Source organism: Phyllostomus hastatus, unplaced genomic scaffold (assembly GCF_019186645.2).
Source record: "Phyllostomus hastatus isolate PE091 unplaced genomic scaffold, TTU_PhHast_1.1 phas_scaffold_11, whole genome shotgun sequence".
Classification (NCBI taxonomy): Eukaryota; Metazoa; Chordata; class Mammalia; order Chiroptera; family Phyllostomidae; genus Phyllostomus; species Phyllostomus hastatus.
The window spans coordinates 3,942,473-3,964,391 of NW_025334005.1; the positions used below are offsets into that span (position 1 = coordinate 3,942,473).

At 59.6% G+C, this 21,919-nt stretch overlaps 1 protein-coding gene across 1 annotated transcript; it reads left to right on the plus strand.

The window, feature by feature from the left end:
• Window positions 1–274: 274 nt before the first annotated feature.
• Window positions 275–12,947, plus strand: MAP4K2 (mitogen-activated protein kinase kinase kinase kinase 2). The gene is made up of 32 exons (XM_045855280.1): window positions 275–414; window positions 527–584; window positions 828–918; window positions 1,007–1,071; window positions 1,321–1,376; window positions 1,678–1,725; window positions 1,811–1,853; window positions 2,230–2,302; window positions 2,381–2,512; window positions 2,589–2,651; window positions 3,034–3,115; window positions 3,206–3,313; window positions 3,700–3,778; window positions 3,886–3,944; window positions 4,766–4,809; window positions 4,895–4,933; window positions 5,023–5,056; window positions 5,182–5,287; window positions 5,364–5,452; window positions 5,533–5,574; window positions 5,664–5,748; window positions 5,843–5,922; window positions 6,012–6,072; window positions 6,173–6,290; window positions 9,897–9,955; window positions 10,043–10,146; window positions 10,245–10,422; window positions 11,614–11,682; window positions 11,809–11,895; window positions 12,130–12,200; window positions 12,304–12,359; window positions 12,457–12,947. The coding sequence occupies exons 1-32, from the start codon at window positions 319–321 to the stop codon at window positions 12,542–12,544; spliced, it is 2,463 nt and encodes an 820-aa protein (XP_045711236.1). The 5' UTR covers window positions 275–318; the 3' UTR covers window positions 12,545–12,947.
• Window positions 12,948–21,919: the final 8,972 nt, after the last annotated feature.

The window sequence follows — 21,919 nt, forward strand, 5'->3', positions numbered from 1 at the left end:
GGTTGTAGGGCGCCCTTTCTGCCCTCCGCCTTCTGGCTTGCCACCTGTAGAACGCAGGGAACCGGTGGCTGGCTAAAGGGGCTCGGTCTGCGGGGCTCCGCGGGGCTTCGGTGTTTTCCCTCCCCGCCGCGGGCCTGTCCCGCGGGCGCCTCCACCCGGCCGGGCGGCGGGGCATCCCCGGCCTGTCCCCGCCCCAGGCCCCGGCCCCGCCCCCGCGGCCTCTGAGCCACCGGCGCCCGCCCTGCCCCGCCCCGCTCCGCCCGCGCCGGCTCCGCTCCGCAGCTCGCGTCCGTCCGCCGGCCCGCCCGGCGCCGGGCCATGGCGCTGCTGCGGGATGTGTCGCTGCAGGATCCGCGGGACCGCTTTGAGCTGCTGCAGCGCGTGGGGACCGGGACCTATGGCGACGTCTACAAGGTGCGTCGTGCGGCTGGACGGGCGGGGGAGCGGCGAGGAGGGAGCCAGCGGGATCCAGCCCCCAGTCCCGCCCCTCTCCTCATTCGGCTTCCCCCTCACTCGGTCCCTGTAGGCCCGCGACACGGTCACGTCCGAACTGGCCGCGGTCAAGATAGTCAAGCTAGACCCAGGTGAGGGCCCGGAGCCAGGGCCTCTGCGCTGGAGGGCGGGCGGGCAGAGAGCTTGGCGGCGCGGTGTGAGGGGCGGAGAGTTGACATTTCCGATGCCCCCTGAGAGGCAGGCCCCGGGAGGTCCCGTCCCTTGGCACCTGTCTGGCTTGGAGGGAGGAAGCACTCTGTGTTCGCTGGCAGATGAGGGCACCGAGTCAGGGCGATCCCTCTGAGGCTGCCCCCGTGATGCCCTGTGCTCCCCAGGGGACGACATCAGCTCCCTGCAGCAGGAAATCACCATCCTGCGTGAGTGCCACCACCCCAACGTGGTGGCCTACATTGGCAGCTATCTCAGGTGAGGCCGCTGTATCTCCCTGCCCACGCTCAGGCAGCCCCCGTGTGTGGCCCTGCCCCGTGCCCACCCCGGCTCTGTGTCCCACCAGGAATGACCGCTTGTGGATCTGCATGGAGTTCTGCGGAGGGGGGTCCCTGCAGGAGATTTATCATGGTGAGGGCCAGGACTCCAGGCCCCAGAGGGCTACAGCCTTCCTCCCACCCTCTACCCCAACATGTGGCAGGAGGGAAGAGCTGGGGCCCAAGTCTACTCATCACGGGCTGTGTGACCTTGAGAGAAATACTAGCCTGCTCTGGGCTCCGTATTCCAGACTGCCTGCTGCTTCCTTGACCCAGGGTGGCCTGGGAGGGTCGGCATAAAGTCCCCAGACCCCCGTGCCAGCCCTCACCCCTTCCCTTTCAGCCACCGGGCCCCTGGAGGAACTGCAGATCGCCTGTGTCTGCCGAGAGGCACTGAAGGTAGCTGCTAGGCCCGTAAGGCTGCTCACGCGCCGATCCCCAGGAGCTCTGGGCAGGGAGCCCAGCTGGCCAGTGTGCTGGGGGTGGAGTGCCTCGGCCCCGAGGGGCTGTGGGACCTGGGAGAAGGGGCCCCAGCCCTGTTGCCGGAAGCAGCCCATTTCCCTCTTGGCTCAGTCACTTCCTGTTTGAGGAGAGGGGAGGAGGAAGCTGCTTGGGTGGGGGGCCCCAGCCCTCAGAGGGGGTTCAGGAAAGGTGGGATGGCACTGCGCAGCTGCTCTCAGGGGCTCCTGTCTGTCCCCAGGGGCTGCACCACTTGCATTCTCAGGGGAAGATCCACAGAGATATCAAGGTAGGGGTCCGGCCTTGGGCGTTGGGGGAGGGAGGGGAGGCTCTCGGGAGCACCGGATGGGATCCGCTCTTCTCCGTCCCTACAGGGAGCCAACCTTCTCCTCACCCTCCAGGGCGATGTCAAGCTGGGTCAGTACCTGGGGAACACAATCAGGGTGAGGGTTCTGTGGGAGCTCCTAGAGTGGCAGAGTGGGCGTTCCAGTGCTGGGTGTCCTTGGGCAAGTCACTCTACAGCTCAGACCTCAGTGTCCCCATCGAGAAGAGTAGAAGGGTCTTGCCTTCCTCCTAGAAGTTAGGAAGGGTCTCTGTGCGGCTCAACATGGGACCTGGCGTTTGGTCAGCGATAGAAGGTGGTTGACCCTTCCCAAGAGGGGAACCTGGCCTTGGCAGTTGTAGCTGAACTTGGTCCACCTGCTGTTTGAGCTCTGCCAGGTGCATCCTGAGCCTGGGGGTGGGTGGGGAGTGGCAGCCAGAGGGCGGGTGCGAGTAGCTTTTCTCCCTGCAGCTGACTTTGGGGTGTCGGGCGAGCTGACGGCGTCTGTGGCTAAGAGGAGGTCTTTCATTGGGACTCCATACTGGTGAGGCTGCACCTTGGGCTGAGGGGGCAGGGGCCACCGGGGGTCCCCCGGCCATCCTCTCTGTGACTTTGCCTCCAGGATGGCCCCTGAGGTGGCTGCCGTGGAGCGCAAAGGAGGCTACAACGAGCTGTGTGACATCTGGGCCCTGGGCATCACAGCCATCGAGCTGGGCGAGCTGCAGCCGCCACTGTTCCACCTGCACCCCATGAGGTCAGCGGGATGCCTGCCCCTTGCCTGCCCCCTAAGGCCCTGCCTACCCTCAACCCCTGACCTTTGCTCTCCACAGGGCCTTGATGCTCATGTCCAAGAGCAGCTTCCAGCCGCCCAAGCTGAGGGACAAGACTCGCTGGTGAGCGCCTGCGTCCCTGGCTGGGGCCCCCTTTCCGGCCAGTCCTCATGCGGGTAGAGGAGCCGTCTGCCAGCTCCCAGGGTGCAGCCTCAAGAGCCCTGACCTCTTGGGTTTTCTGCAGATGGTGGGAGGGGCCTGCGCCTCGCCGTAGGCCTGGGACCGGTGTGGACAGGGAAGAAGGGCAGATGGTTATTGATGGAGGATCTCCCGTGTCGCAACAGCAGTATTGCTCAGGCCAACTGCCCTTGGCCTCGGGTTGGCCCCTTCCTGGGCAAGCCCGGCAAACTCCTCTGGAGGGGCGGCGGGTGTGAGGGGAGGCGGCAGGGTGTTCCGTCTGAGGGCTGACCTGAGTCTGGGCACTGGGGGCTCTTGTGCCCACTAGGACCCAGACTTTCCACCACTTCCTCAAGCTGGCCTTGACCAAGAACCCCAAGAAGAGGCCAACAGCAGAGAAGCTTCTACAGGTGGGACGGGGGGGTGGGGCAGGGGGCCCAGTGCTGGAAAGCAGGGACCCACGGGCCAGAGACCGACCTGAGCCCTCCTCAACCCTCCAGCACCCGTTCACCACGCAGCAGCTCCCTCGGGCCCTGCTCACACAGCTGCTGGACAAGGCCAGTGACCCCCACCTGGGCGCCCCGTCCCCAGACGACTGTGACCTGGAGGTAAGTGAGGGCCGCTGGGGAACTGGGTCGAGGCCCGGCCCGGCTGGAGGGAGTCTGACGACGATGTAGGTCAGGGGCCCTTTAACGTGAATGTGTCCAGCCCGGGGAACCACCCATTAGGAATCTTCCCTGAGCTGGTCTTGCCTCTCTGCACTCCCCTTTGATAGGTTCCTGCCCTTGACCCAGGCTGACCGTGACCCTTGCTCATCCATGTTCTGCTTTCTGTGTGTGACCTGTGGCCAGTTACGTGCCTCTGAGTGCTGCTGGTCCACTCCTTTGTGAAGCAGGGTGCCACTCGGTCTCGGAGGGCTGACGCGTGTGAAGCACGCTGGATGTGGTGCGGGGCGCGTGCTGGGTGTGTGTCCACTGTTTGTGTTCTTTCTTAGACTTATGACATGTTTCCAGACACCATTCACTCCCGGGGTCAGCACGGCCAGGCTGAGAGGACCCCCTCGGAGATCCAGTGTGAGTCCGTGGATTTGGTGGGGGGCTGCGTGTAGGGACTTGATGTGAGTGTGTGGGTAAGTCCTGGGTCTTCATTCCCCCTGACCGGTGTATGCTGGGCCCCCCAGTTCACCAGGTGAAGTTTGGCGCCCCGCGCAGGAAGGAAACGGACCCGCTGAACGAGCCGGTGAGGGCTGGCTTTGTGGGAGGGGCGCCGTGCGGGGTGGGCCGGGGCGCTCTGCCGGAGGTCGGGCATCTCGGATCATCAGGGGTCTTTGAAGCACTGGCCCTTGGGCCTAGGACAGCTGTCCAGGCAAGCTGGTCCCACCCCAGGGACGCGGCAGCCTAGGGGCTCCTTCCCGGGCCAAGTCCTTCTGGACAGTCATCTGGAAGGTGGCAAGGTGACCACACCTTCTAAAATGTGGGCCTGTCACCTGCCCGAGCCCCCAGGCCGCTCGTGCAGCACGTTTCCCTGGGCCGCGGTCTCGTGTCTGTCACTGGCTGGCTGACTCACGGCTCTGCCGTCAGCACTTCCTCACTCCCACGGTCCCTCTCTCCCCGCCTGCTCTCCGCCTCAGTCTCTCTGCTGTTTGTTCGCCCCTCTCCCACCGTCTCTTCGCCTCTCCCTGTCTTCCTCTTTCCCTCACACCAGTCTCTCGCCTATTGCTGTCTCCCTTTTTCACTTTAAAGGTTTTATTTATTTACTTTTAGACGGAGAGGAAGGGCGGGAGAAAGAGAGGGAGGGAAACATCACTGTGTGGTTGCCTCTTGCGCGCCCCCTACTGGGGACCTGAGGTAGCCTGCAACCCAGGCGTGTGCCCAGACTGGGAATCCAACTCACAACAAGCCTTTAGTTCGCAGGCCGGCGCTCAGTCCGCTGAGCCACGCCAGCCAGGGCTGTCTCCCTTTCCGTCTGTTTGTCTCCTCTCCCCCCCACAACCCCCTGATCACCCTCTCACATTGTCCATCCGTCTCTTTCCCCATCTCCCCGACGTGGGGTCCCTGCAGTGGGAAGAGGAGTGGACGCTGCTGGGGAAGGAGGAGCTGAGCGGGTGAGTGAGGAGGGGGGAAGCTGTGGGGGAGGGTCTGAGGGCCGCAGGAAAGGCTGAGCTCTGAGCCCTTCCCCTCCCTGCCCAGGAGCCTGCTGCAGTCAGTCGAGGAGGCCCTGGAGGAAAGGTGAGGGCTGGGCCTGGGGGAGGGGGAGGGCCGAGGGCCTGGGGCCCGTCACATCCCGAGCCTTACTTCCCTGTCATTACCTGCCACAGGAGCCTGACCATCCGGCCGGCCTTGGGACTCCAGGTGCGGACTGGAGGGGAGCTGGAGCCGGGGCTGGGAGAAAGTGCTGTGGAGGGTGCAGCTGGGGTGGGACCAGGTGACAAGGTGACCTGCTAACCGCTGGGCTGGGCCCCTGACCCTCCTGCCAGGAACTGGAATCTCCGGATGACACCGTAGGAACCATCAAGCGAGCCCCGTTCTTGGGGCCATCCCCCCATGAGCCTCCAGCTGAGGACGCTCTGTCTGGGCCCCCAGGTGAGTCCCAGGCTCCGGGGGACAGGCGGCAGGCCCAGGGTCGGGGCTGGAGTTTACACGGGGTCTCTGCCTGCAGGAACCCCACCCCAGCCTCCCCCGGGCCCTGACAGCCCCCCGCTTCTCCCCACTGCCTGGGCCACCGTGAAGCACCGGGAGGATCTGGAGGTAAGGGGGCGCTGCCGAGGGGCTGGGGAGGTGGGAGGCCAGGGGTGCCGCGTTGGCCCTGACTCCTCCTTCCCCCCCAGAGATCGTCTTGCCACGGGCTCCCCCCAACCCCCAAGGTGCACGTAAGTGTCCGCCCCACCGCCCTGCAGCCCCGCCGCCTACTGCCCGCACCCGTCCCTGTGCTTCCTGACCAGCCTCTCGCCTCCCCCAGATGGGTGCCTGCTTCTCCAAGGTCTTCAATGGCTGCCCCCTGCGGATCCACGCTGCTGTCACGTGGATTCACCCTGTCACCCGGGGTAGGCCAGGGGCAGAGAGGAAGCAGGAGTCTGGGAATCCCCGGCTTGGGCTAGGGCAAGTGACTGACCTCTGACCCTGCACCCAAACCTGCAGACCAGTTCCTGGTGGTGGGGGCGGAGGAAGGCATCTACACCCTCAACCTGCATGAGCTGCATGAGGACACGCTGGAGAAGGTGAGGCCGGGCTGGCTGCAGAGGGCGGGGGCCTGGGGGTTGCCCGGGGTGCTGACTGCCGGCCCCCCCGGTTGCTCTGTGGCCTCCAGCTGATCTCCCACCGCTGCACCTGGCTCTACTGTGTGAATAATGTGCTGCTGTCACTCTCAGGTACAAATCGGAGTGGGCGGGGCTTGGGGTGGGTCGGCAGGGGGTGCGTCCTGCCCACAGACACCGTCCTCTGAGCCCTGCCCTCCCTCCTCCTCGGCAGGGAAATCCACGCACATCTGGGCCCATGACCTCCCGGGCCTATTTGAGCAGCGGCGACTACAGCAGCAGGTCCCCCTCTCCATCCCCACCAACCGCCTCACCCAGCGCATCATCCCCAGGTTGGGGACCCTGGGGGAGCCTGGGTGTGCAGGGCAGAGGGGGTGGGGGAGGGCAGAGGGCAGAGCCAGAGTTGGACTCGGGCCTTGCTCCGTTACTGGGACGTTAGCTCTTAGGTACGTTGTCACCTTAGACATGTCACTTCGCCTCTCTGGGCCCCAGTTTCTTCATCTGTCGGTGCAGTTGAGCGCCTCCCCTCCCCCTGACCCAGGCTCGTGGGGAGGCAAGAAGGGGGCGGCGGATGCGCTTTGCAGACTATGGGAGCTGCGGTGCTTGGGCTGCAGGGCACACGCTTACTGAGCACTGGGTGTGCGCTGGGTCTCGTGCCGCGCTTGAAGGCAATGAATCAAACGCGTCCATCTTCGACAGCTGGCACCCCGTACTGAGCCGCACCAGAGGGAGCTGGGCAGGGCGGGGAGGCCGCAGAGAGGCCAGGCTAGCTCATGGAGTCTGGGAGCACGGGGAGACCCTCCGGGCGGATGAGCTGGGAAGAGCCTTCCCCGGGCGGATGAGAGGGAAGAGCAAGGGCAAGTGCAGGTTGGTGACTGGGAAGTAATGAGGTGTTTGGCCTTCGGGAGGAGGGCGGAGCAGCCCGAGAGGCAGCTGCATAGGTGGCAGAGAGCTTCTTTTGATGCCAGGCAGGCCCAGGAGTTGGGCTTCGTCCAGCTGGCAGCAGTACTGGGAGCCTTTTAGGACCGCTGTGTACGTCAGTCAGGGTTCTTCTTGTTGCAGGCGATTCAATTCAAAGGGAGTTGAATGGCTCATGTAGCTGAAAGTCCAGGAGTAGTGTTAGCTTCAGGCCCAGCTGGATCCAGGCGTGAATGGTGTCATCGGGAATCTTTCTGCGTCTCTCCCTTTCCCTTTGTCACCTTCATTCTCCCATGGGCTCTTGGGTTGATGGGTGGGTGCCTGCCGCTCCAGGCCAGCATCCCACTAGCCGAAGCCCCATGGAACCAGAACCTCTATTTCCAAGTAATTCTCGCAGAAGTCTGGGGGCCGATTCTCATTGGTGCAGCTTAGGTGCATGCCTCCCCGTGAGCCAATCACTGGGCCAGGGGCCGAGGAGCTGGGGCTGGGGCCGGGGTGGGGCAGGCCTGGCTCACGTGCCCTCTCCTGGGGCTGGGGGAGGGAGAGCGGCTGTCACTAGAGAGATGAAAACCAGGGGCAGCTGCTGCCAGGCTGTAGGGACAGTGGGGAGGAGAGTTGGGAGTGGGAGACTGTGGGCTCCTGGAGAGCAGACAGCGCAGTGACCCGAGATGACGGGGGTCTGGCTATAGGACCATGAGGACCGGACAGCAATATGGAGGAAGTGGGGTTGACAGGATCTGGGGACGGGTCAGAGTGAGCTCCAGGGAGAGGGAGGGGCAGGGTGTGTTTTGAGGTGCCCGCAGGATGTCCAGGGCAGAGTCTCTCATTCACGTAGCACCCACCACATGCCAGGCAGTGGTCTGGGGGTGTGAAATGCTTTTGTGAACTAAGAAACCCTAATGTCCTCCAGCTTTTCTCATTGAGGAAGGCAAAGAATCGATGGAGAAAGGCGGTGTATTCTGTGCTGTGACATAGAGGGGAAAATGCCACGTGGAGAGGCACAGGAGGAGGAGGGCCGGGTGGTGTGGGGCATGGCTCGTGGTTTCAAACAGAGCAGGGTGGGCAGGAAGGGCCCCGCCGAGACCGTGTGGTTTGAGCAGAGACTTGGACGACGTGATGGAGCAAGCCTGGTGGATACCTGAGGGAAGGGCGTCCCGGGGGAGGAGATGTTCGTGCAAAGGCCCTGGGGCAGGAGCAGGCCCGGCAGGTTTGAGGACCAGTTAGGAGGCTGGTGTGGGCCAGTGGGTGACCCAGGGAGGGAGGTGACCCAGGAGGGCCCTGCGGGGGCCCAGTGAGGCCTCTGGCTTGGGCTCGAGCAGCCTGAGAGCCACTGCGGCGGAGCCGTGTGGTTGGAGGTGTTCGTGGAGTCGCCCCAGCTGCTGCCCTGAGCACAGACCAGGGGGGTTGGGGGGGTCGGGGTGGAAGCAGGAGACCTTCAGGGCCCGTGGAGATCGTCAGCTGGGAGGCGACGGTGGCCTGGGCCAGGGTAGCGGTGAAGGAAGTGGAAAATGGTCGGATTCAGGTTTTATTTTGAAAGTCGAACCAACAGGATTTCCTGGCAGTTGGTGGATGGGACAGAGAGAGGAGTCAAGGATGACTCCAAGGTCCCTGGCCTGGGCAACGGGAAGGATGGACCTGTCACCAGCTGTGGGTGGAGCAGAATTCAACGTTGTCATATTGAGTTTGAGATATGCAAGGGGGGACCTCGGGCAGCTGCTGGCCGGGTGAGGCGGAGTTTCAAGGGGGTGGCCGGGCTGTGGCCTTCGGTGTTGTCATGACCAGGTGGGTGGCGGAGGCCCGTGGCCCAGACCGGGGAGGCCAAGCCAGCAGCTGCCCCGGCTGGGGAGATGCTCTTCCCCGGCGTGCTCGTCGAGGGCCGCATCTGGAGCCCCGGCCCCCAGGCTTCCTGAACCCCCAGCCAGTCTTTGTCTGGCCCAGGACCTGCAGGAAACAGGCCCATCTCGGCCCTGGCCAGCCATAGGCCGCCTCGGGTGTGTGTTTGGAAAGTCGCAAAGTCACAGTGTCTGCTTCCAATGTAAAGAGCAGAGAAAACCAGAGTTGCTTGGAGAAAAAAAATCAAACACAAAACTCTCCGCCCAAGGCCAGCTGGGGAAGAGAGTGGGAGGAACGAGGGGAGAGAGGAGAGCGTGGACAGGGCAGAGAGACAAAGACAGACAGACAGACAGGCGGGGGCTGGCTTTCTTGGGGGAGGCCCACGTCCTGGCAGAGGGCACCCAGGGCGGGGGTCCCTGGGAGGAGACGGCAGGGCTGCTGACGCGCAGTCCGGTTCCCTGGAGGAAGAAATAGGCTCAGAAAGTCCCTTGGGAGTTCGGGGGGACAACCAGTAACCAAGGTGAGGACCCCACTTCTTCCCAGCCAGCAAGGGGAGCCAGCCACTGGCTGCACACGGCCGTAGGCTCAGCTGGGACAACTGGGGGCAGGCTGGGTGCCTTTTTCGGCGACTCTTAGCCTCTGGGCCTGTCTGCCCGCCTGTGACGTGGATCACGCGGGCAGGGACGGGCTGCCTGGTGGAGTGGGACCTGCATCAGCAGCCGGGCCCCCTGCACGCTGATATTTTCATTCATTTCTCCAGTTTCAGTGACTGGAAATAGGTAGGAAAGTAGCAACCCAGGTTGGTAAAAGCTAGCCCTCTGTGAGTGCACATGATGCGTCACTCTACGAGGTCGGCGGCCCTGTGATCCCATTCCACAGATGAGGACATTGAGGCGTGGAGAGGTTAAGTGACTTGCCCAAGGTCACACAGGTAGAGGGAATTCTGGGATCCAAGTCCCTGGACGGGACAAAGTCCAGGCTGTAGAGGGGGGTGCTGGAGCCGTGAGAATGGCTTCCGATCCGGGCCCCTCACCGCTGTGTTACAGCAGCAAATGGCTTTGCCTCTCTGAGTCTGAAGCTCTTCCCTATAAGGCAGAGGAGGTGACAGCACCCACCTCTTAGGCCTCTGGGGGGGGCCTCACCCACGGGTGGCACCCGTGATGCAGGCCCTGGTTGTCCCCCTGCAGGCGCTTTGCCCTGTCCACCAAGATTCCCGACACCAAAGGCTGCCTGCAGTGTCGTGTGGGTAAGAGCTGGGCTGGACGGCCCCCTGGGGGAGGGGCGGGGTTGGGCGCAGGCCCAGCCCGCGGCCCACGGTCCACCTCTCTTGCAGTGCGGAACCCCTACACGGGCAGCACCTTCCTGCTGGCCGCCCTGCCCGCCAGCCTGCTCCTGCTGCAGTGGTATGAGCCACTGCAGAAGTTCCTGCTGCTGAAGGTGTGGGGTGGGTGGGGCGAGGACAGGGGACCCTCAAGTGGGTGGCAGCGGGTTTGGGGGGAAACAAATGGGGACCTGAGCACCCCTGCTGCCCCCAGAACTTCTCCAGCCCCCTGCCGAGCCCAGTGGGGCTGCTGGAGCCACTGGTCCTGGAAGGGAAGGAGCTCCCGCAGGTGTGTGTGGGGGCCGAGGGCCCCGAGGGGCCTGGCTGCCGTGTCCTGTTCCACGTCCTGCCTCTGGAGGCTGGCCTGACACCTGATGTCCTCATACCCCCCGGTAAGCCAGAGGGCTGGGCTGCTGCGTGTGCGCATGCGTGTGCGTGCGTGCGTGTGTGTCCACGGAAGCCCAGCCTCCCTTCAGCTGGGCTCCCGTAGAAGATTTCACTGCACCAAAGGCTCCGTAGCTGAGAAAAAACTGACCAACGCTGCAGGGGCTGCAGGGGCTGCAGGGGCTGCAGGGGCTGCAGGGGCAGAGCCAAGCCGGGCACGGTGGGCTCCCGTGGCCCCTGTTCTGAGCAAGGAAGCAGGGCAGTGGGGGCTGGGACAGCTCACGGGGGCGGAGCGAGTGGCGGTGGGTAAAGGAGAAGGCAAAGAGCACTGGACTAAGAGCCTGCCGTGTCCCCGGCCCCGAACCAGGGGTCAAACACACAGGGTTTCTTTCTTCTTTTTAATTGATGAGAGAGAGAGAGAGAGAGACATCGATTTGTTGTTCCGCCTATTTATGCGTTCATTGGTTGGTTCTTGTACGAGCCCTGATGGGGGATCAGGGCTGCAGCCCTGGCGTATTCTCCCTGCTCTGATCCACGGGTCAGGGCGGGGTGTCATTTTATTCTATTCTATTCTATTCTATTCTATTTTATTATTTTATTTTATTTTATTATTTTATTTTATTTTATTTTATTTATTTTTAGAGGTGGGAAGGGAGGGAGAAAGAGAGAGAGAGAAACGTCAATGTGTGGTTGACTCTCATGTGGCCCCCACTGGGGACCTGGCCCGCAGCCCAGGCATGTGCCCTGACTGGGAATCGAGCCTGCGATGCTTTGGTTCGCAGCCTGAGCTCAATTCACTGAGCTATGCCAGCCAGGGCAGGGTTTCATTTTTAATCCATGCAACGGCTCTGCAAGGTTGACGTCATCATGCCTGTGTTATGGGTGAGGAAAGCGGGGCTCGGAGGTTCAAGGTCACACAGCGACTGAATCCCAAACCTGGCTTCTCCTGACTCCGGAGCCTCTGCCCTCCCCCAGCTGCCTGGGGCTCACGTCCGCTCCCTGTGAGCCTGTGGAAGGGCCGCTGGGCCTCTCGGAGCCTCCGTTCCCCGGCTGTGCAGTGAGAGTCTGAGCCCTGACCCTGCCGGGCTGTGAGAACGAGACTCGCTTGCGGCCAAGGGCTGCCTGCAGCGTGTCCCCCGAGTCCTCCTCTTGGGGCTGCGATAGGGCTGGGGGCTCACGTCTCCCTTCTCTGCCTGCAGAGGGGCTCCCGGGCTCCGCCCAGCAGGTGATCCAGGTGGACAGGGACACAGTCCTCGTCTGCTTTGACCGTGAGTGCTCCTGGGGTTAGGGCTTCGGACAGCGGAGGGTAGGGGGTGAGGGAAGCCATGTGGGTCCCCTCCCCAGGTGGGAGCCACCCTGCCCTGCCCCGCCCACCAGCCCCTCTCCCTGTGCAGGCTGTGTGAGGATTGTTGACCTGCTGGGCGAGCCTACGGCTACACTGGCTCCTGTGCTGACCTTTGACTTCCCCATTGAGACTGTGGGTGAGTGGCCAGGCAGAAGTGGGGGGGCGGGCGTATCCTGGGCTTGCAGGGCCCTGCTCACCTGCTGGGGCTGGCAGCAGGACAGAGTCAGGCCCCCCAGCCCCTTTTAAGGGCCACCTGGTTACCTGTGGTCTGTGGGGACACCTGTGGCCCGGGGCTGGCCTTGGGGTGTGTCTGGGGAAGCCAGCGTTTTCAGGGCGGGCGCGGGACTGACGGCAGCCCGGCCGCTCCCAGTGTGTCTGCAGGACAGCGTGCTGGCCTTCTGGAGCCACGGGATGCAGGGCCGCAGCCTGGATACCAACGAGGTGAGTGGGACTCGGGCACCTGGCCGCCCTCCGCCCGGCTATCTCCGCCTCTTAGCAGGCAGAGGACTTGCTGGGGTGGCCTCAGTGTCCCTGTTCTTGCCAGGTGACCCAAGAGATCACAGATGAGACAAGAGTCTTCCGAGTCCTTGGGGCCCACAGGTAGGACCTGGTTTCCCTTCCGGATGCCCCTGGGGCCAGACGGCCGTGCCCCGGCACCGTCCTGCTCTGCTCACCTCTGCTCCTCTCGCCCCTCCAGAGACATCATCCTGGAGAGCACCCCCACCGACAACCCTGGGGCTCACAGCAACCTCTACATCCTCACGGGCCATCAGAGCAGCTACTGAGCCGCCGGGGCCTCGCCAGAGACATTCCCCCACCCCGCCCCCATGCCTTAGCCAAAGTCCGTTTTAGGCAAAGGGGCACCTCCTGCGTCGGAGGAGCCCAGGCCCCCAGCTTTGCTGGGCTGAAGGGCAGAAATAATCCTGAGAAGTTTCGGGGCTGTGGAGGGGAGGGGAGCCCCCTCACGCCCCTGCAATAACTGGACCAGAGGAAGCTGCTGTCACCTCTCCCTCCGCACAGGCAGCCCAGGGTAGGGCTGGGCGGGGGCAGCCCTGGGCAATCCATTCCATTTTGTTCCACGTTTCCTTTCCACTCGTCCTGCCAAGACCTGCTCCTACGCCCTGTCCTGGGAACATAGTATTTAAAAGAGAGAACTATATTGGTATATTAAAGCTGGTTTGATTTTGCTCTGCTGGTCCCTCCTTCTGGGTAGAGGGGAGCTGAGCCCACCATCTCATCATTTCCTTCCCCCCGCGCCAGTGCACCTTTCTGCAGCACCGGGTGCTGGGGGAGCGTCACGGAAGTGCCGGCCACCAGCATGGTGGGGGCTCCCCCGTGGGGGTGCCCGGCGGCAGTGGCGGGGAGGCCAGCGTTCCCAGGAGGCATCTCAGGGGCGGTGCTTCTGGTCTCCCTTGCTTAGGATGAGCCCTCGGCTTCGCAGTGTGGCCAAGGAGTCCTGTAGACGGGAGGCCCCTGCACAGAGGGGCTCTCATCCAGGGCGGCCCTGCCCGTGCGGGATCTCGCCGGGCAGCCGGGGTCCAGGAGGGGCCGGCTAAGAGCTGCTCCACCCAGCCCCAGCGAGGCCCGTGGAGACAGCCTGCCGCGACCTGTATTTCCTGCCCAGGCCTCGGGCTGCCTCCCACCTGCTGCCCGGGAGTCAGTGTGCTCCGTCAGACCGGGCCTGCTGAGCGTGGGCGCTCTCGTCAGGGCAGCCTGGGAAGATGAGCCCGTGTCCATTTCACAAGCGTTCCCGGAGGGCCTGCTCGGTGCCACACCCTGCGCTGGTAAAGGGGCCACTGCCGAGATGCGGGCCCCAGTGAGGGCAGCTGTCCTCCTTGCTGGAGCCTGCATCTTCTTATTTTTTAAGATTTATGTTATTTACTTCTAGAGAGGGCAAGAGAAGGAGAAACATTGATTGGGTTGCCTCTCATACGGGCCCCAACTGGGGCCCAAACCCACAATCCAGGCAAGTACCCTGACTGGATATTGAACCAGCGACCTTTTGCTTTGCGGGATGATGCCCAACCAACCGAGCCACACCGGTTAGGGCTGGAGCCAGTACCTTGAGGGCACATCCATCCACCCATGGCTTACCTTGTGCTTGCGTTGCCCTGGGCTCCCTACTGCAGAGGACCTCATGTCGCCCCAGGCTCTGACCAGCCTGCTCTGGACCGGCCACAGCCTTCGGGCAGGACGGCAGCTGGCCTCGCAGGAGGGGTTGGGTGCACAGGCAGGGCCAGGGTCGCAGTGGGAAGAGCTTGAGGAAAGGCCCAGGGGCCAGGTCTTGAGTTTGGCCCAATCATCTCCCTTCTGATACTCAAGGCAGGTGTTTAAATAAGAACTTCTTCACACCTGGCTGGCTGCTGGGACACATTCAGTGAGTGAGTGGTGGGCAGAGGGCAGCTCACGCGAAGAGCCTGCAGTGTCCCGGTCCGTCCCCAGGGCCCCTGGCGGTCCGTCCCATGGCTGTCACAGCTCCCTGTCCACGCTGCAGCAGAGCCCCAGCCACCCTGACTGCTGGCGCCACTGGGGTCTCTCAGCTGCAGCAGGGAATCGGACCCGGGAGGAGACGTGGCCCCCGTGCACCGGACACTCTTCCCTGTGTTCTCCGTGAGACCCAGAGGAGGGTGAGAGGGATCTTCCCAGTTCTGACAGCTTGCCTGTCTGCCCCTGCTTGGCGAGCATCTGATAGGCCAGATAGTGGGGTGACAGGTGTGGTTGCTGACTTTGGGTTTTCTGGGTTCCTTGACGGAGACGTAGTATTAAACTGGGGGGTGCCAGAAGTGGGAGGTGGGCTCCGGCTCAGCAGAGGCCCCAGACGCCAGCTACACAGGAAGGGCTGATCAGCCCACAGAGCTCCAAGCTGCAGGCAGCGCCACCTTGTGGCAAGTTTCCTCAGCCCTGGGCTGCCACCCTCGCCTGAAAAGGGAGGGGGCGGTGGTTAGGGCTGCTGAGTGTGTAAACAAGTAGGTGGTCTGGGAAAAGCAAGGGCCTCTGATCAAAATATTTGGTGATGGCAAAGGCTAGCCACAAAAGGAAGAAAGATCAAGAAGCCTGGAAATATGTACTGAAAGACTGAAATTGTTTTATTTGTTTTTTAATTAGCAGACGTTGCCTATGGTACAGAACTTTTAAAAAATATTTTTTAAATTTATTTTTAGACAGAGAATGGGAGGGAGAATGAGAAGGAGAGAAATAGCAATGTGTGGTTGCCTCTTGTGTGCCCCCTACTGGGGACCTGGCCTGCAACCCAGACATGTGCCTCGACTGGGAATTGAACCAGTGACCCTTTGGTTCTCAGGCCGGTGCTGTATCCACTGAGCCACACCAGCCAGGGCTGCTACAGTTTCTTAAAAATACAAAATCAATGCTATGAGAAGTCTCCCACCCAGGTCCCACTTACTTACAAACCTGCTGGAAGTACTCACGCACATGGAAGCAGTCGGGCCTCCTCCTTCCCCGTCTCCACACCGCAGCGGCGGCGCACACACCGCGCGCGTCTTGTCCTTTCAGATCCGTCCTGGAGAGCCTTCCGTGGTCGGTGCCTCTCCCTCTGTTTTCTGTGGCCGGCGGTGCAGCCGTTATACAGGTTTCCCACAACTAATAGCTCCTGTATTAGGTCCCCACAGGTGGAATCTGTCTCTACTACTTCGATATTAAAAACGACGCTGCAATAACTATTATGCCAGTGCCACTCTATATGGATTAAAGTGTCCATTAGGACAAATTCCTGGAGTGGCATTGCTGGGTCAGAGGTGGCTGTGTTTGTCCTTGAGGTGGAGCTACTGTCAAACTGCCCTCCCTGGGCAGAAGCCTCTGGGGTGAGTCACTCCATGCACGAGTGGAAGAGGTGCGGGTAGCCTGGGTGTCCAGGGGGCTGGCCCACATGCCAGTCAGGTGAGGGGCAAGAGGAGAGGCAACGACCAGAAGGTGTCTGTGCTCACTGTGGCGCACCCAGCACCTTGTCACTGGCCGGTGCAGAGGAGTCCCTCGCCATGCTTTCCGAGGGAGGGAGGGCGGGTGCCATGGAGGAGAAGCGCCCGGAGTCAGGGCCCTGGCCTGAGGGAGCTTGCCCAGCCGTCTTTTCCTGGGTATATCACAGCTAAGTCTGCCTGCAGGGCTGCTGTGAGCGTTGGAAATACTCAAAAACACAAAACACAACGCCACCGATGACTCTTAGGCAATGCCACGTTACATAAAACTGCACACGGTATTATAGCAAAACCATGCCAGTTGCTGTTTGGTGGCGAGTGGTTTAGTTTTGTTTGGTGCACATGTGATAAAGCCCCACCAGGAGGTCAGAAGAAGAAAAAGCACAAGATGCAGAATGCTGATCCCTGTGAGGGCAGTGGGTGGGGTGAGGCGGGACCCCAGGGATTTGCAAAAGGTATTGGGAATAACTTGGTTCTCAGGCTGAGTGGTAGGTTTACGGCTGTTCAATGTATAGCTCAGTTCCTAACTCACATAAGGTGCAAACATCCTTTTGTGTGTATGAAATATTATGTAATAAAGCATCAAGTTTAACTATTTTAAAGTAATCACTCAAAAATTAAAGTCCTACAGGCCCTGGCTGGTGTAGCTCAGTGGATTGAGCACGGACTGTGAACCAAAACATCGCAGGTTCGATTCCCAGTCAGGGCACATGCCTGGGTTGCAGGCCACGGCCCCCAGCAACCACACATTGATGTCTCTCTCTCTCTCTCTCTCTTCCTCCCTTCCCTGTCTAAAAATAAATAAATAAAATCTTCAAAAAAAAATTAAAGCCCTACAATGGCTTAAAAAAACAAAAACAAAACCCCAAAATAATCCTTTCCTAGTGGGACATTGAGTGCAGATGGTGGAATCAGAGGTCTGTGTTCAACTGCGGGCAGTTCTTTTTCAATGATTGTTTTCTTCTATTGTTTGTTTTTAAAAACAGCTTTATGGAGGAATAATCGGCATTCGATAAATGGCATATATTGAAAATGTACTATTGATGACATTGACACATACACACACACACCCGTGAAACCATTACCCCAGTCAGGATAACGCGTGTTCCCATCACCCCCAAGGCTTCCTCTGCCCCCTTGTAATCACACCCTCCCACCCCTCCTCACCTGCCCGCCCCCGAGGGACCACTGGCCTGCTTTCTGCCAGTATAGACAGATTTGTGTTTTTCAGAATTTATATAGATAGAATCATACACTGGGTGCCCCATTCTTGTCTGCCTTCTTTAGTGAAAGCACAATTATCTTGAGATCCATCTATGTTGTTGGCATGTGCTGATAGTCATTCCTTCTTCCTGCCCAACGGTATTCCACCATGCGGATGTGCCACGGTCTCACTGACCACCTGCTGCCCCTCTGGGCTGTTTCCGGTTCGGAGCTGGTACAAACAGAGCTGCCATCAGCGCTCCCGTGCCTGTCTTTCTGTGGGTGTATATTTCATTTTGGTAACTGCTACAGACAAAACAGGGGTGACATAATGAGTCTAACAGAAAGTTAGACCACAGAGGCCGGTGTGATTATCAGCCCCTAGCTAGGTAGGTCAGGGTGGGCAATCACAGCCCGGGCCTGGGAAAGACCCAGCCCTGCCCTCAGCCAGCCCTGTCCATGGTTCTCGTGCATCTGCGTGAGCACACCGTTGAAAGGCCAGAAGCAGTCCTCTCTTGCAAACCCTCAGAGGTGTAACCAGCCTCAGAAGAGCCCCTTTTTTTGTCCACACCAGCTTGTTGTCAGTTTGGCTCAAATAAAACTCAAAACTCTTGCCCTGGCTGGGTAGCTCGGTTGGTTTGAGGGTCTTCCCGATACACCAAGGTTGTGGGTTCTATCCAGGGTCAGGGCCCATTCAAGAACCTGAGAGTGAGTTCGTAAGTAAGTGGAACAACAAATCGATGTTTCTCTCTCCCCCCAAATCAATAGATAAAATAATTAAAATTAAAAAACCTTCAAATGCTCATACAGGTTGGGCCATTCTTACGCTGACAATACTTTGGAATGGCAGGACCGGGTCATACGGTAGGTGTGTTTAACTTTTTTTTTAGGAGACATTTTATCTTTTAGGATTTTATTTATTTTTAGAGAGGGAAGAGAGGGAGAAAAAGAAGAAGAGAAACATCAATGTGTGGTTGCCTCCCACATACCCCCCACTGGGGACCTGGCCCACAACCCAGGCATGTGCCCTGACTGGGAATCAAACTGGTGACCCTTTGGTTCACAGGCCGGCGCTCCATCCGCTGAGCCACACCAGCCAGGGCTGTATTTTATTATATAAATAATACTTGCTCAGCATAAAAAAGTAATATATAGAAATAGGAAGAAAAAGGAAAAACCACCTGGGGTCCCACCACCATTGGGAATTTGGTGACTGTCCTGCATTTCTTTGTACAGATACATGTTAAGTAAAGGGAATCACGTCTTATATTTTTTAAAAAGTGTGAAACACATTTTGAAAATACATTAGGTCCTGCCCTGGCAGAGTAGCTCAGTTGGTTAAAGCATCGTCCAGATACGCCAAGGTTGAGGATTTGATCCCTAGGCAGGGCACGTGTAAGAATCGGCCAGTAAATGCATAAATAACTGGAGCTAAAGAAGGGTGACGACGGTACAAGCACTAGGGGTTAGAGATCCAACTCAGCCATGTGATTTAGACATCTGTGTCACCCCCAAAGGCTGTACCAGGGGCCTCTGGCAACGGCAAGGGCATACTGAAGTACCAGCTGGTTTCTGGTCCCAGCTCTCAACGGGAGCGGAGGCCCAATACCACCCAACAGCACAAGTGAACGCTGCTTACCAGGCTCTCCTGGCCACCGAAGCCATCTCTGGACCTGCCGAGGTTGCAGTACATACTACCTATCCCATCGCTGGCTGGGTGAAGGACCTGGTAAACTGACCCCTGAGCTCAGTAGCGCAGACAGCCACTCTTTTTTCCCCCCAAGATTTTACTTATTTAATTTTAGAGTGAGAACAGAAGCCGAGAAACAGCCACATGTGGTTGCCTCTCACACAGCCCCCAGTGGGCACCCGACCCGCAACCCAGGCGTGTGCCCCAACTGGGAGTCCAACCAGCAGTCCCCTGGTTCACAGGCCGGCCCTCAACCCTCTGAGCCACACCCGCCAGGGCACAGACGGCCACTCTGACTGAGTGGGGTGCACATCTCCAACAGAGCAGCAAACGGGTGACAAAGTCCTCTGAGCCAAGAACCGCAGCAGCTCCAGGGCCCAGCTACCTCCCGAGATGCAGACACGGAGGCCCCCGCCCCCCTCCCCAGGCCCACACCTGCTGTTGAAGAGGGGTGAGCGCCTGTGCCTGAGGACGCTCGGTGCACGGACGGCTCTTGCCAGGGCCGGCCACCTGCCTGGAGGGCGGGAGCCTGTCAGCCCAGCAGGGACAGCACACGGATGGAAGACGGCTGGGGACAAGGTAGCCAATGGGCTGAGAACTGTCTGGGCAGCCGTAACCCGAGAGAGAACCAGCGCCGGTGCCGATTTGCACAGACAGCTGGGCCACATACAGAGGATGAACCCTATGGGTGCCTCACTGGCAAAGCAACGAGACGACTGGCAGGTGGCTCGGCGACCCTTATGGGGACAGGACCTATGGAAGGACATTTATGAACATAGTCTAGGAAAGCTAATAACTCTTTGCCATGTCAATGGACACCAACCTCTCCACAGCCCTGGCAATGCTGAGGCCGCCGACCTGGCACGCGTCCGCTGGCTAGAGGAGGCTCCAGCAGGAGACACGGTCGAGTGGCTCCACAGAAAGATGCGTCATGAAGTGTTGGGAACTGTCCTGCCTGGTTTCAGGAGCTGTAACCCCACCAACAGATGGAAAGGCCCCATGGCTAGGGGACCCTGGGACCATAAGCCACTAAAGAGACAAAACTTACCCTCCCAGCAGAGGCACAGCCTCTGCCCTCTTTACTTCACCCTGCTGGGCCCCTGAGGATGGCTGGATAGTCAATGACGGGTAAGATTCCTCAAGGATGGAACAACCTAAGACAGGCACGGTTGTGAAGAGGCCCTTAGGGAAGGACTTAAGGGATTGTGGAGGAGGGACAAAAGACCCTCACCCCTCAGCTTATCATAGCCCGAGTCCTCCTTCTGTCTGTAAAATGTCTCCTAGTTTCTGGGCTGCCTTGCTTCCCCCACCTGATTCAGGCCCGAGACAATGCTACAGGCGGGTGCAGCCCTGTGAGGGAACTGGTGGTTCCCAGCAGGGCAGAGGGTGGGGGCGATCAGGCCTAAGAAAGAATGCATAAAGCCCTGTGAAACCTGCTTTGCTAAGAATGCCCTCAATTGAAATGTTAAAGGTTGAAGCACAAAGTAAGTTTGTTTCCCAAGGTTTTACAGCGGATTGGTGTCACCCTGTCTACCAGACCCTGACTCAGAAGGAGCCCCGTGATCCCAGAAATGTTGTCTGGAAACCATAATTCCTTCCTTTGATATGCACTGCTATGCAAGCTAAACTCAGTAACAGCCCATTGGGAGAGAGGCTTGAGGCCTTTCTCCTCTGAGAGACTGGTCAGCCTCTCCTCCCCAAGCAGATCATGTCTTGGTAGACTTATTCTCATCTGCAGTGGCCAGGGAAGCTCTATGGGGGGAGCCCCCGCCAAAAAAAGGACAGGAGACTTTATGGGAAGTGGTCCAGGCCTGGGGCCTGCCACTCCATTACTTCAGTGTGGTCACAGCTTGTCAGCTGTGCACTGACCGTGCAGAGAAGCACCCCCGCAGGCTACCCCGGGACAGGGGTGGGCTGCAACATGGGGCCACCCTGTTGACCCTCTGGCAGGTGGACTACATTGGCCCCCTGCCACCGTCCGAAGGCTCACGCTGTGCCTTGACGTGTGTCGACACGACCACTGGCTTACTGAAAGCAGACCTGTGCCGGACAGCAAGCCACCGCCTGAAGCCTCGAACAGCTGGACCTCGGACGCCATTGAAAGTGACCAAGGCACCCATTTTATAGGACGTCAAGGACAAGACTGGGCAGATATCCTACATACAGACTGGAGGTCTATCTTGCTGTACAACCCTATTAGAGCTGGCCTCATTGAGAGAGATAAGGGCCTCTTGAAAAATGTTCTGAGACTGGCTCTGGCTCATTCCAGCGGTGAACAACCCCGTCTTTCCAACTGCCTGGGAGCTTGAAACAAACACTCCTGCCAACCTTCTCACCAGACCCTGGGCAGCACCTATCCGCCTACAATTAAGCACCCAGTAGCCTCTGTCGCACCCTGGACTGGGAATAACACGCTCTTGCCAGCGAAGACATACCACCGGGGAAAAGCACCCTCACCTGACCTCAGCAGGTGCAGGTAGAGTCCCATGGGTGTTCCTTGGCAGCTCTTTGGGAAGAAGGCCTCATCATGGGGTTACAGCTAGCACCTACAGTAATGTCCTGGTCCCTTACCCTTGTTTCATGCAACCCACAGCAGACCTCAGTTCCTAAGGGAACTTCTATAGCCTCGGTTTGGCAAGTACACACACCTCCCTTGGCCCTTCAAGTACAGGAGGCCCTTACCCTAGAGCCAGGTACAGCATGGTCCCAAAGGCCAGGGTGTCCACTAACGGGTGTAACGACATTAAGCACAGACCAGACTGTTGCTTGTGTATTGCCAGACTGCCAAGGGCTACCTCTATCAGTTCCTATTAAACATCTCTCTTATCACCCCCAGACTCTGCTCTGGAAACACCTTTCTACAGTGGGCCGGTGTGCTAGCAGCCGTCAGCAACCACTCCGGTTATTGGGTCTCCACTGAATTTCCCACTGTTGCCTCTGCCGGCCTACCATGGCGGCAGGACTAGATGCAAGGCTGGAAGGCTTCTGACCCCCTCTTTGATCAACCATTAAAGGTATTTTCTCTCATGAGGGAATAGGCTAACCTGTATGCCATGGCTCGAGTACACGGTTTGGAATGGTGTGGGACGGCTGTCAGCATTACCGGTAGAAGTACGACAGCCTTTACCCATATGTACTGGATGCGGACATGGGACTGTAAATGAGACTGTTCAGCTCATGGGGTGGATGCGGGCAGCCCTACGCAGGAATATTACAGTAGTGATTGCTACAGACTACTGGGGAAGGTCTACTAATGGGATGCCGGCCCATCTTCTCCCATGGGGAGCCCTGTAGGCCTGTTGGTCCAAATTGCATAAACCTACTTGTGACAAGTC